Source organism: Gavialis gangeticus, unplaced genomic scaffold, assembly GCF_001723915.1.
Source record: "Gavialis gangeticus isolate Ggan-Ray unplaced genomic scaffold, GavGan_comp1, whole genome shotgun sequence".
Taxonomy (NCBI): domain Eukaryota; kingdom Metazoa; phylum Chordata; order Crocodylia; family Gavialidae; genus Gavialis; species Gavialis gangeticus.
Window position 1 is genome coordinate 59,130,632 of NW_017729033.1, and position 14,398 is coordinate 59,145,029.

A 14,398-nucleotide genomic window follows, 5' to 3' on the forward strand; every position below is an offset into this window, starting at 1 on the left:
CCCCTGCCACCCTCAGTGCTCCTTCCTGCCCATGGCAGGGGGTCGGATTAGATGATCTGTCTAGGTCCCTTCCCACTCATTGATTCTGTGATTCTATGAAAATTTTTAGTGCCTTGGAAGAGCAGACCTTAAGAGCAGGTGTATTATGATGCTGATCTTTTGTTAGAGAAACAAATGAAGGAGACATTTCTTCATTCTCTTGCAAACATTTTCTTTTGAATAATATTTAACTGCTGATGCATTCACTGCCTGAAATGACACAAGTAGCCACTTTTGGAATTTCTACATTCCAGTCTGGCAATTATAAAGTTGTTTATTAATATACAATTTGTCCTTATTTCTTATAGGTGCCTGAGATTATTAACTCCATTCGGCAGGCTGGAAAAATTGCTCGTCAAGAAGAATTTCAGATTAATCTGTCAGATTCTGAAGACCCATTTGCCAAGAAGTTTGAAGTATTGTTCTGCGGGCGAGTGACAGTAGCACATAAAAATGCACCCCCGGCCCTCATAGATGAATGTATTGAAAAATTTAACCATGCCAGCTGTACAAAAAAAATGGAGTTCAATTCACTGTCTCAACAACATGAAACTGCCTGTAATTCAGGGGGATTTTCCTTAAGTGATAAATTCCGATCAGTCTTCCAACCCTTGGTCAGTGATGAAGAGGAGAAAAAGCCAATGAGGAAGTCCTACTCTCAGCCTGGGTTGCGTTCCTTTTCTGTTAAGAAGGACTTTCAAGATAGTCGCAGGAGCAACAGCTTTATCAGCTCTTTTGAGAAAGATGCTATTTTGCTGAACATAAAAAGTCAACATATGTATGGGCACAGTGTTGTACAGCCAACAGATATTGCAGAAAACCGGACTATGCTGTTTACGGTAAAGCAAGATTGCAGCTCTTGCCATTGTTTTATGTCTCTAGATTCTGGATGGTAAATGCAGAAGCAGATATCCTACAGAATAAGTTCCTGAATAGCTTAACAACAGCTGTTGGAGCTTGAGTTAAACAAAATCCCATGTTTCTATATCGGCTTTTATTAGTCAGTGCAGATCTTGACTTCACTGGTCAAAATGAGTTAAACTGAAAAATTGGGCTTCTAAAAACTTGTAAAATACCTGAAGCTATTAAGGCATGTTTTTTTATTATGCTCTCATATAAATCTGGCAATTGATTTTTATTTCTATGACATACATAATCATGTTAAGTAAAACCAGCAGAAACAATTTTATAAGTGAAAGATACTACCTATAGTTAAAGTGCAGATTCTTTGGAAGATTCTTTAAATACAGGTCCTGTATTTGAAAACATGTCTACAAGTTAACATGTAGACAGCATGAGACTAAATTGACATCACTCTTATTGCTCTCATTCACATCCTCACTTGAAGTGGGGGAGGAAGTGCACTGCATTAATGGGTACCCTTCACAGTGAAACCACAAGCACAATGTTTTGTAACTGCTGGAGGGGAAATGTGCCTAGGGATAGCAGTAGTAGCTATATTGTCTAAACTCTGCAGCTGTAGACTGGCTCCTTCAGGGTGGCAAACAGAGGAAGATTGAAAACGAAATTAGTGCTTTACTAAAAGCAGTGCCATATGTATATCTCTCCACTGGGATAAGATTTTCACTTTAATATTTTGATAGCCCCTGTTTAAGTAAGTCTTAATTTTTAAATATCTCCATTTCTGCTCTGGTAATGATAGCAAGCATTGCAAGGTGGAGTGGGAGAGTAATGTCTGTCTCCACCTTCCCTCCCCCTCAAACCCTCTCCCAAACTGTAAAGTTCTTTTGCATCCCAGAACAACTTAAATCTGAAAGAGGTGTGAAATTAAGTAGTTTTTTTACAGAAATGGAAACTAAATGGCTTTAACCTCTTTGTACATGAATACTGAAAGTGGGTACCCAAGTAAGGCTGTCTCTCTGACTTTGATAGCAATGGTGAGAGGCATGAATCCTACTCATTCTTACCTGCTCTACACAGGCCTGCACCTGCAGATTAAGCAGCATTGATGGGTCAGTAGTGCACCTGAGCAGCTCGGAGCAGCCCCAGTTATATACCAGGAGCCCCAATTATATCAGGAGCCTAAGGCAGAGTCACCCAGAAGTGCCCCAGAATCCTCTGCAGTGCTTAAATATGGGAGCTTGAGGGCAGGTGGTATGGGCATTAGTGGCCATGGTTTATCTGTTGGTGATGAAACGAGCCACACCTAGGCTTGTTCTGGAGGCCATGCAGAGGTAGCTAAAGGGTAGAATGTTCTACTTCACATGCCTGATGGCAATTACCCAGCCATGTAACTACCATTTTTGTCACTTACACACTGTTTGTGATTTTATTCCGTATGCAGCATGGACACAAACATATTACCATGACTATGGAGCATGCACAGTGAACTATGCTTCTGTTTGGAGGTGGGATTCAATAATCGTTAGGGTACTGTGTTGGAATTCAGAGTTGCACGTACAAAACTTTCCCTGGCTGAGGGGTGCCCAGGTCTTCTGCTTCCTGGGTAACTGTTATAGCCAATTGCCTAACCAAGAGAAAAAAAAAAACTCTTCAGATTTTGTATGTTCAAAAGAACTTCCGGAAATTCCAAGGGTCAAAGTAGAAGCTGAACATTTGGCATGTGAACTCTGAAAAACATTTGAACAAGGATGCCTGCCTACCAACTCTCCTAAAATGCCTTTGCTACAGTTTCCGATATTCCTAGTCCAACCTGGGAAATTGCTGTCCTGGACAGAATCTTAGGGAAGTGATCCACTCCCCTGCTCCTGCCCTTTTCCCTCATTGGAATGAAGCCTTCTGGGAATTAAAGGTTGCTGGGGTTGAGGGTGGGTATATTTGCTTTTAGTGTTTATAAGGGAGAGACCATCTTTGTAAGAAGAAAATAACTGGAAGTTCACCAAGCTGCAGTCAGCCTGCCCCTCTTGGCTTAATTGCAGGATTGTCTCTGGCAATTTTTTTCACACACTGGCAACTCTGGGTAGTTTTAAACATTCTGTATTGGGTCACGTCCAATCCTAATGAAAAACGCTGCGAAAGGCTGAAATCTTGAACACTTGTTTTACTTCAAAGCTAGCACTGATTTATCAGAAGACTTCCTATCTAAATCTAGCTATTATTCACAGCAGCTACAGGATCAAAAATTAATTTACAACTAATTATAAATAAAAGCCCTCCAATCCTTCATTTTTATAGTTGGAAATACATCCAACCCTATATGTCTTATGAAGCTTTTAAAAAAAATAATTGGGAAAGTAGGTGGACTTCCAAACCTAGAGTTACCCCTCACTGAAGGTTTACCACATAACTTTGAAAAATTGTCATGCTAAGTCTGCTGAATTCCTTGCCTGAAATCTAGTTTTACAGTTGTCTAGTTAAATGCAATTCCTTTACTGTTTCCTTTGCCTTACACAAACCAAAATTCCGATTCAGTATTTTTACAATACTGTAAAGTGAGTAGCAAGGAAGGTCAAACCTTGCATAAATATATTCTCTTTCATTCATGGAAAATGTGGTATCTATTTTACTAGTATCAATAAATCTCAGTTGCTTTAAAGTGTAAAATAGAATAAATATTGAGAGTGCTTATGTCTGGGAACCATTTTTGCAGTTGGAACAAATCCGATATGTTTTCAATGCTAAATAATATTCTCTTTTCATTAACTTTTTTTAGATTGGCCAGTCTGAGGTGTACCTCATCAGCCCAGACACAAAAAAAGTAGCACTTGAGAAAAGCTTTAAAGAAATTTCATTTTGCTCTCAGGTAAATTGGTGGTATATTAATTTTGGGGCTTCTCATTACTTTCTGTTAATCAGTGATTTCATGAGGCTTTTAATTTTGTGTTTAATAGTTATTCTTGTAATCTCTGTAGTCAAAGCTTCATAGATAAGAAGCTATTGGACTAAGTTCTGCTTTCAAGTTTCAGGAGAAGAATTCACTCTTTTGCAAGTACAGAATTCACATTGCCACTTCCGGGCATTTTAATGTAACAATGCCCAAACAGACCATTGGATGTTACTGAACATTATCTTTGTAAATACCATGTTTACTTGCATACCACATGCACCGTTCATCTAAAAATTAGCCCTCCAAAACTGGGGGTGTGTCTTAAGCAGGGATGCTGATTTCTGTGCCACACAAACCTGTGCCACAAACCGACTAGGCACAGCCCATCTGGCTCACAGGGCAAAAAGGTTGAGCACCACCGATCTAAAGTTTTGATAAGGGGTTTCAGGCATAGCTGCACTGAAGGGGCCTTGTTACACAGTAATTTTAGGCAGCTTTTGGAGCTCTTAACTCCTGGATTGGCTGCACATTAACACCTTTAAGTGGTTTAAAGCACTCGTTATTTGTCTTTAAATTAGGCCACTCCAGGGCAGGATTATCTCTAATCTGCCTAATTTTGCTCCTGTTCCATTAGGGTCTGGCCACTCCCTACAGCTGTTCTGCTCAAATTGAAGACCTCCAGCATCCAAGGATGCAGTGACCCCTCCTGAGTCTGGGGAAGTGGGGATGCTGGGGCACAGTGCAGCTGGACATGGTGCCTTCCCCCCATGGCATGTCAAGCAAAGCAAACACTGAAGCTCCAGAGCACCTGGCAGCTGCAGTGCCTCCTACTACTGCTCAGACTGGCAAAGCAAGCCAGTTTGAGGGGTGGCAGAAAAACCACCCCCATTCTGCTACTTGGACGAGGTCGCTCTGCTTGGTGAAAGCAGCAAGATGGTCTGAGTGGCAGTGGGAAGCAACACAGCCTCCAAGGGCTCTGGGGCTGTGATGCTCACTCTGCCCAGGAGGAGCAGTGAGCCAGTCCTGCCCCTAGCTCCTAGTTTTGCCCCTGGTCACCAAGCCTTGACATAGGTAAAGGACAGTCAGAGACAGCTTTTCGCCTTTAAGGTGTGACTGCTCCACTAAGCTGATTAACATTTGTGTGGCTGTCGGCATAAGATGTAATGAGGCCCAAGGTTATGAAAGCCAACATAGGGCCAGTCACTGGACATTCCCTGCCCAACCCTATCCCAGTCTTTCCAGTTTTTCAAATTCTCAAATATCTTAACGATCAACATTTTTGTAGACATTTTCCATAGGATGCTTTCTTTAAATAACTACACAATGTTGTAATATGTGTTACTTACCTCATGATATATACTGAGATTGTAATTTAAGGCATTACCTATACTTAGGGCTTATCTTTACATAAACTTGTGGTCCTTTTAATTAAAGGAGTATTTTTTAATTGATTTTGTCATTCCAGGGTAGGCACCTGAGCAGATGCTCTTAAATCAGTTTAAGCCTCAAAGCCACTTCCTCAGGCAGAATCCTGACTCACTAGATGAAACCTTGTAGCTTGCCTTCAAGATCAACTATGTTTTTCTCAGAATTAAAAGGAAATTAGTTTCTGAATCAAGGCATGTCCCTTTCCCTGCAAAACTCTATTGATTAGGTGGTGTATAAGTTGAAGATACTAGGGAATATGCAGCAGCTCCCCATCTTTCTGATACTGGAAAGTGAGAGAAGAGGTAAAGGTTTCTGCCTCAGTTTCTCTGCTTTGATCTTGTTGTTCTAAGCAATTGGCATATTAAACAAGTATGCTCTCAAAGAATGGAATTTTTGTGTATTTTAATAGGCTGGCTTGTTCACGCATTATGAGGTCTTGAGAGTGTGCCAGCTGTGTTTTGCATTATACAAACTTAAACTTCTCGTGCCCCAGTCCAGCAAAGCCTTCAAAGATGTGCCTAAACAAAGCCATGGGAAAAGTAGTGTGCTTAAAGTAAATGGACGGTTAAATGATTTGCTAGTTAAGTGAGGAAAGATCTAGGAAGACAGTGTTTCATTTCCTCTATTGCTTGATATTGGAGATATAGAGCATGACGTGATTGTGTCTGGGATCACAAATAATTCCTATGATTTTTGTTAATGGATTGCTTGGTACAGAAACTGGAATGTTAGTAACATTACAACCCATTCTAGCGGGATGAGCTGTTTTAGGGATGTGTATTTTAAAAGCATTTCAAAGAATAGTGGTTAATTCCTATTGTGTTCTAACAGATTCTAAATAACCTGGTAAGAATTTTGATTTTCCCAGGTCTGTAGCACAAGACCATGGCTCATTCAGGCTGAGAGCGAGCTGGGAATAGTACCCAGTATGCAACATGCATAGTTCAGAGTAATCAACAGCAACATTGCCTAGCTTTTATCTTTATCTCACTAACAATGCTACAAATAAGGAGTATACTGTTCTGAAGTTAATGAACTTACAAATACATAATTGAGAGCAGAGTCATGCCTCGTATTTTCTATAACACATCGTTATCCATTCAGGAATTATTATGGATAACAGAATAAAACCCTAAGATTGGCTGTGCTTTTAGTGGAAATTAGACTTTTAGAAACTGAGGATGCAGTGCCAGCTTGTCTTTCTAATTCATTTCTTTTGCTGAAGTACTAATACTAGCTGTTTGCCTTTGTCATGATACTTATATTTTAAAAATGAAATGAGTATGTAACTGTCATATTACAAGAAACTGGGTATCTATTAAGTTACTTTTTTTGATTTAGCTGGCACTTGCTAAAGAGTTGTTAATATTTATAGCAAGGAGATAATGCTATTCAGATTACTTTAGATGAATGGCTTTTATATATATGAATATATATCTATATATATTATAGATATAGATATATATATGCTTTTTAGTGTTGCTGGTTGTTTTGTGTGTTCATATTTTATTATTTTACTCTCCTCATGATATAGTGACAAATTTCAGCCCTGTAAGGAACACCAGAAACAGGACCAACTTGATAAAAATCAGAATATTTATAATTGACTATGAATTATGTGAATCACGTACTGGTTTTGATATAACAAATCCAACCATTTTTTGTTATCCTAACACCAATTTGGTTTCTGTTACTGATCACATGCTGCTTTTGGCATCGGTTTAATGATAGACAATGCTTTTAATGAGGTTTCCTTGTATGCAAATATAAGATGAAGGGCTTTCTTTCCCGTGCTGATTTTCCCCATCCCTCATCTTGTACTTGAGTGAATACAGTATTAGTTTTAAGAAGGAAGGAAACACCATGATAAAAAAAATAGGAATAATAGCTGTACAGACCATCATCTCTCCTTAGTAAGCAGAGACAACTCTTGCTGATGAAAATAATGACAATGATAAACTGCTTCGAACACTTAGTGAAAAGATCAGAGTCTGACAAAGGACAAGCAGAAGCAGGGAAAGACTTTGGAAATTTCAGTAGACAGTCAATTTGGGAAAAATCTCTACTTCCACTGAAATGTGAAAAATCTTGAACCTGAGACCTTTAAAACTATTATTGCATATTGGTTTTACATTGCCTCTCAAGTTTTCTGACACAACTTCAAAACCCTATGAAAATAATTTAAATCTTCATAGCCCCAATTCAAACACTGAACAGCAATCATCCCCTTTCCTATTCATGCAAGTGCTTCCCAAACTCACTACAGCTTGTTGCATTTGCAAAAAGGTATTTTTGATTTAAATACATTAAAAAGTTGTGTGCAGTAGTGGTTTCTTTAATGGGCTAGATAGATATTACATGGCGGGCATGAGATACTTCATTTACCATAAAGTTGTTATGCTTTTGGAATTGTGTATGGAGTCAGCATGAGACTGACTGCTGTTCTTTTGTGCCAGGGAATTAGGCATGTGGACCATTTTGGGTTCATCTGCAGAGAATCTTCAGAAAGCGGAGGCTGCCACTTTGTCTGCTATGTGTTTCAGTGCACAGATGAAGCCCTGGTAAGCGGCATAAATGAAGAGAGCAATCTTGTACCTTGCTGAGAGGTTTCTTTGGCTTAGTGTTTTCAATTCCCATTGCCCTGGAACTGTACCCAAAATGTAATTGTCCTTAAGATTGCAATGTAAAAAAAAGTTAATGTTTGTTTAAGGCAGAAATAAGAATATTAAAACCAATGTAATCATTTTCCTTGATATTTCGGGTGACCATGGAACACTTCATGCTTAACAAAGTATTGAATCAGATTATATGCAATAGAATTCCCATCAGAATGAATGGGGAGTCCTTAAAACTGACAGTAGTGTTGATTTTTAAAGTCAAAGCTCCCTGCTCCACTAGTAGTCAGGTCATTGTCTCATTGATACGCTCTGCTCTGGAGCATAAATATTAACCTAAGATACCATTTCAAAGAAAAAGCACACCAACATAAGTTTAACATAAGTTTTGTTCATTCACCTTGGTTTCTGTTGTTATTCTCTTTAGGTTGATGAAATCATGATGACTCTAAAACAGGCTTTCACTGTAGCTGCTGTGCAACAAACCTCCAGATCTCAGCTCCAGCTCTGTGAAGTATGTCCTATGCAAAGCCTGCATAAACTTTGTGAGAAGATAGAAGGTAGGTATTTATTAAGCTGATACTGGCACCCTCAGAGTATCTTCTGACTGACTGTTCAGAGTGAGAATTTTAGGTATAAAACACTTATATGCAAGAATATACTTTTGCCTTAGGGCAAGGGCGGGCAATTATTTTGGGTGGAGGGCCACTTACTGAGTTTTGAAAAGCTATCAAGGGCCGTATGACAGGCAGCCAGGGGCAGATAAATATTAATTTTCTAAACTTTTTAGGGGCCCCATGGGTTTGACAGAATGGCCTGGTGGGCCGCATCTGGCCCACGGGCTGCATTTTGCCCACCCGTGCCTTTGGGTATTGATTTTTGTTGTGGGTTTTGAAGGCCAGCCAGATTTTTTGTTTTAAAAACTGAAATATAAAGATAGATTGTAGGAAAGAAGAATTGTCAAGCAAAAGCCAAATTTATTCATACTGTACTTTAATATTTAAAAAATAATAGCTATCTACAAAATTGAATCGAAAAGTTTGGTTCCTAATTTATACACTAATAAAACTGGAAATCACTTTTACAAGATCTTTAAAAGAAGATATACTTCACTAGTTGTTAATGAATTCAGTTAAATTGGATAGTATTATTAGGCTACCATTAAGCGTGATTCCAAATATTGGATCTTTTAAAGTATTTGTTGCATCTTTGATAGAAACAATAGACTTGCAGCCTATATCTGTTGTCCAGAAGAAATGTGTTGCAATTTCAGCAGCTTTCACAGCTAAGGATTTAGCTATTTAAGGTAGAGCTGTGATGAATGAGGGACAGCAGCTGCCAGATCAAACTAGCAGTAGCTTGTTGGACTAAGGCCTATCTAGAATTAATCTGTAGAAACTGGAGAATTTCCAAAACTGCATTGCACTGTACTTTGTTTGGCCTTCTAAACAGCTCTGATTTGAGGGCACTCAGAAGGACAGTTGAGTCTTATAGGCCATGTCCAGTAGCAGTTTCCTTAAACATGTTGCACTGCTCCCTGCATAGCTGCCACATGTAGACAACACGTGGTTAAGTTAATTAGTACTACTGAGAGACGGTTCCAGTTAGTTTGCCTCCATGCTAATTAGTCTATCAGTCATGCTTTGAGGATAGTTATGCTACTTCCTGTTCAGGAGGCAGTTCACACAGAGCATTACTGAGTTTAATATGTTTTTTGTGCAGACATGCTGTTGAATCCTACCAGAGAATCCACTTCCAGTATGGTAGAGAACTGACCATGTTCCACAGTCAGGTGTTTTTCAGAAGTTCAGAAGCTTGGTGGTGATTTGTTACTAGCTTAATCTGGGACAAGAACTTAAATAATATATCTGAGTGACAGTGTTATCTGCTTTTAACTTTCAGTATATTTGGAGAATGTAGTATACAGTGCATCTTAGTAAAACTCTTGAAGAAGCAAAATATTGACTAAGACAGGGGTCAGGAACCTACCATCTGGTCTCACACAGAAGGGTCTGCTTCGGCACAAGGGATCTATGGCACAGAGCTCTACTGTGCTCTCCGTAGTGCTCTCCCTCACTGTGGAGTCTGTTGGTCAGCCACCTCTGCACAGAGTGGTTGGAGATCAGCCGTGAGTGTAAGTGCAGGCAGCTGGTCACTCTGGGGATATAGACTTCCAGCCTGTGGCAGGGACCAGGTGACAAAGAGTGGCCCAAACCAGCAAAAGGTTGCCTTCCTCTGGAATAAGGCATAAACATGATTAAATAGTAGCAAATATTAATAAAAACTTGGTACAAAACACCAGTAAAGGCAGTCTGGTTAAGCTCCAACACATGGTACGTTCACTTTGTGTTTTATAATAACATAGCATTTTCTAGGTTGGCTAACAATTCTAATTGTTTTCTATTTCAGCGAAACTCCTTGTTGCAAAGGGTGCGTTTTCTCATCATACATATATGAATGTGTTCATATTTGCTTAGGTTAATGTAGCATTCTTCTAAAATAAGTGAAACAGATCAAGTTATTTAAACAACATTAATGCAACCTTTGTTTAAGACCTCCAGTAAAGATTATATGATAATTAAATTATCGCAAATTTGGGCTTGGTTTATTGCTTTTCCTTTTGTTCCCCTCTTCCTAGGACTACATCCTTCTAAAACTAAACTAGAACTACAAAAGCATCTAACAACACTAAATAATCAGGAACAAGCCTCTGTTTTTGAGGAGGTTCAGGTAATCTTTGTGCTTTTTTGCTTGTTTTATTAAGTTGTTGGTTTGTGTTTTACTAAAATTTTTTGTGTCAAGTGAAAACTTGAATAGACTGGAGAAATGGCTTCAGATCAATCAGATTAAATTTGACAAGGACAATTGAAAGGTTCTGCATTTTGTACAGAATAGCTGCATGCACAAATACAGATTAGGGTGCAGGTGGACAAAATACGGCCTGCAGGCTGGATACAACCTATGGAGAGACTTTGCTCAGCCCACGGTGGGTCCCTCAGTCCCACCTGGCTTAGACTGCATCTAGCCCGTGGCATGTCCCACCACCCGTGGGTGTGCAGCAGGGCTGGGGTGGGTCCGGAGCTAGACTCTATTTCTAGGTAACCGAGGCCACAGCAGCTCCTTCTGGCTGCTGCTGCTGCGCTGGTCCCGTGGAGATTGGCAGGGAACATCTGGACAGCCTTGGCCTATGCTTGCTCTGGACCCACGCCAACTAGGGCAAACCAGCTCTGGACCACCTAGGACCCAGGTGTACAGCCCCAGCCTCAGGCTACCCTTCGCCTGCTCTGGACCCGCCCACCCACAGTAAACAATGTCCAGGCTGCCCTGCGGCTCCTCTCCACTGCCATCACCACCAGCACTGCCTCTGGGCTGCCCAGAGGGGCAACGATGCAGTGGAGAGGAGCCACAGGGTAGTCCAGCCCAGGCACTGGCTCCAGGTGGCTACAGCAAGAAGGTCCCGGCAGCAGTACAGGAAGGTGGCTGCTTTTCCCTTGCACCCAACAGCAGCTTCTGCAGGCTACTGTTACTGCCACTGCTGCTCAGCATGGGCGGGCTGGTCTGGAGCAGGTGCGGGCAGGCTGGAGTCGTGGCTGTGCACGTGCATCCCAGCTGGTCTGGAGGGGATCCACTCTGCAAGTCCAGAGTGGGCATGAGGCAAGCCAGGGCCAGAGGTTGGGCACTGCTGGCAGTGGCAGGGAGGAGCCACAGGGCACGCGGGCTCTGGCCTGTTGTCGGGAGGTGATGCTGACTGACCCATGACAGCTACCCAAAACTGCCTGTGTGGCCCATGGGCCCAAATAATGGCCCACCCCTGGATTAGGGAATGTTTGAATAAACTGGAGAACTACAGACAAGGATCCATGGGATTACAGTGGACCATAAATTGGATATGAGCCAACAGTGTGCTCTTCTTGCCAAAAAGAGGCCAACGTCATACTGGATGGGATTAACAGGAGTGTCACTTGCAAATCAAAGGCAGTGTATCTACCACTATTCAGCACTGGTGAGGGATCACCTGGAGCACTCTGTCTAGTGTTGGGCCCCAGACGTCAGGAAAGATGTGAACAGATGCAGAGAATGCCAACAATTATTTGAGGCCTGGGAAGCAATATTCAACAGGAAAAAGGCTGCTAGAACTAGGGTTATTTAGTTTGGAGAAGCGACGACTGAGGACCCTGCATGCCAAGATAGGCCCCGCACCACCCCTGTTTAGCCACCTGTGTGCCAGGATTGGGCTCTGTGCGTCGGGTTTGGGTCCCGGCACTCTATTTCACCACTGCCCAGCGCCACGTGCCAGGATCGACTCCGTTCAAGGCCAGCCTCATGCACATCCTGCACTGGTCCGGTGCACCAGGATCAGGCTCTGCATGCCAGGTTGAGCCCTGGTGCCCTGCACTGGCCCAGGGCTCTGGGATCAGGCTCTTATGTACTGAAATCGGATCCCATGCTGCCTTGCATTCCCCATTTAGCACAGGAAATTTGGCAGCAGGAGAATGGCCACTGCTCTTCTGCCTCCACATATTCTGATTTGTGGGGAAACTCACAGGCCAGATGACACAGCTCCAGAGGCCCACAGGCCAGGGGTTGAGCACCCCTCAGATAGACTATTCTTTGTGGCCAGAGGGGATATAACTAGGAACAGTGGCCTCAAGTTGCAGTAGAGAAAATTTAGGTTAGAGATTAGGAAGACTTTTCTGACTAGGCAAATGGTTAACTATTGGAATATCCTACCTAGAGAAGTTGTGAAATCTCCATCCCTGGAAATTGCCAAGAGCAGGTTAGACCAGTGGTGCTCACTGACTTGTCAATGTGGGAGGAGCAGGGGTAGAGGTAAGGAAGGAGAGGGGTTAAGAGTCCTGGAATGCCTGGGATTTTGGCAGCAGGGGAGAAGTGGCAGTATTAATGGCAGCTGCTTTCCCCCCCACACCAAATTTCCCAATTTATCAGGAGCTTCGTGGGCCACGTGCTAGCTCCGCAGGCTGGGTTTGGCCCAGCCTCCGGGGGTTAAGCACGCCTGAGTTTTAGTGGTGCTTTGTTGGGATGATTTAGTTATGGATGATCCTGCTCTGGCCAGGGAACTGGACTATTTGACATCATGAAGGCCCTTCAATTACTACTTTCTTACAATCCTACAATCCTAGATTTTTTTCATTTTCCTGAGAATTGTCTCTTTAGCTTGTCACAGTAGTTTATGACAGTCTGGAAAACAACCTATATTTAATTGCTTTTTCATTCATAGAGCTTGTCAAAAACACTCAATCTAAACTGCATTTCAGTAGAAAAAATGAATTTTTTGATTCAACTATTCTTTTCACTAAGACTGTGCTTACTTTAGAAAGCTTTAACTTTTTATTAGGAAACTGAACATTCAGGATTCTGTGCCAAAAACAAAATCTTTCAAAAGCTTTGATATTTTTGATGAACATGAAGTATGTTAACATTCCTGAATTAAGTTGTATGATTTCGGCAGGACGGTTAACCCAAAAATAAATACCTCAGTTTGTTGACCCAGTTAGAAACTTTGTTGTACTTCCACCTTAAATACTTTCTTCCTCATCTGCCATAGTGTAAGCACAGTTGTTTTGCTTATAAAGGAATTTATGAAATTTTGCAAAAATAACTTGAAATTGGGATTTTTGAAGGTGAATGTTTGTGAATGGGATGAAGGTTAGTAAGGAGGATTTAGTGTGGAAAATCAGCAAATGTTGTTTTGTTATACTATTTCCACCCTCTCTTTAGGATGTCACTGTTTTCTGTATCATATGTCTTACTGGTGGCTGTTAATCACCCATTACTCCATTTGGAGGTTTAGATAACTGTTTATTTCAGTAAGTTAAAGTTTACCCATTTGCAATGGTGTGTCTAAGAAAATAACTTATTGTTACTACATGCATTTTAATTTAAGCCTCTAAAATGATTCAGTGGATGAAACTTAGTATAAAACATGTTTCTTTTTCAGACATTTTTAATAGTAATTTTTCAACCTGTCATTTTAGGTTCAGTGTCTGTAATGCTCAATATGGTATTATCCTGATTTTGTGTTTTGAAATGATTATCTTTCTAAAAATAGTTAGCTAATCCCACTTACTCACTGTGACATTCAATATTTGTATCTAGTATATACCCTGTAAATTATAGCAGTACTCATGAATTTCAAAAATTTTTAAAGTTTCTCCTTTATATACTGGATACATGTGTATGCACACACACTGTAGTGAGTTATCATTTAAAAAAAACTTTCTGTTCTAATAATTCTAAGCAAAATACAAATATGAATAAGGAAAGCTCAGTAATTTTAATCGTATAGCCCATTAGATATTCTTTACTCCTAGATTATACTTTATGTACATACAGTCCGTGCTTTTATCTGTTCTATGTTCTTTAGTTCTGTAATTCATCATTCCTGTAACCAAAAGGAATACTTTAATAAGTGATTTATCATTAACTAATTTTTGGTCACTAACATTTAGAGTACTGTAACTTTAAAACATTAATATCATAACAGTGGTATGATGTTTTTACTTTTATTTGTCACTAATTTATTTGTTTCTATTTTCTTATGATTTAA

At 40.6% G+C, this 14,398-nt stretch overlaps 1 protein-coding gene across 7 annotated transcripts in view; it reads left to right on the forward strand.

The window, feature by feature from the left end:
* The window catches only part of TBC1D1 (TBC1 domain family member 1), a 219,186-nt gene that overhangs the window by 101,728 nt on the left and 103,060 nt on the right, over window positions 1-14,398 (forward strand). For all 7 annotated transcript variants that reach the window (XM_019526147.1, XM_019526149.1, XM_019526148.1 and 4 more), the window contains exons 2-6: window positions 348-878; window positions 3,674-3,763; window positions 7,672-7,776; window positions 8,258-8,390; window positions 10,469-10,560. In XM_019526147.1, the coding sequence (XP_019381692.1) occupies window positions 348-878; window positions 3,674-3,763; window positions 7,672-7,776; window positions 8,258-8,390; window positions 10,469-10,560 (951 nt within the window). The remainder of the gene's footprint in view (window positions 1-347; window positions 879-3,673; window positions 3,764-7,671; window positions 7,777-8,257; window positions 8,391-10,468; window positions 10,561-14,398) is intronic.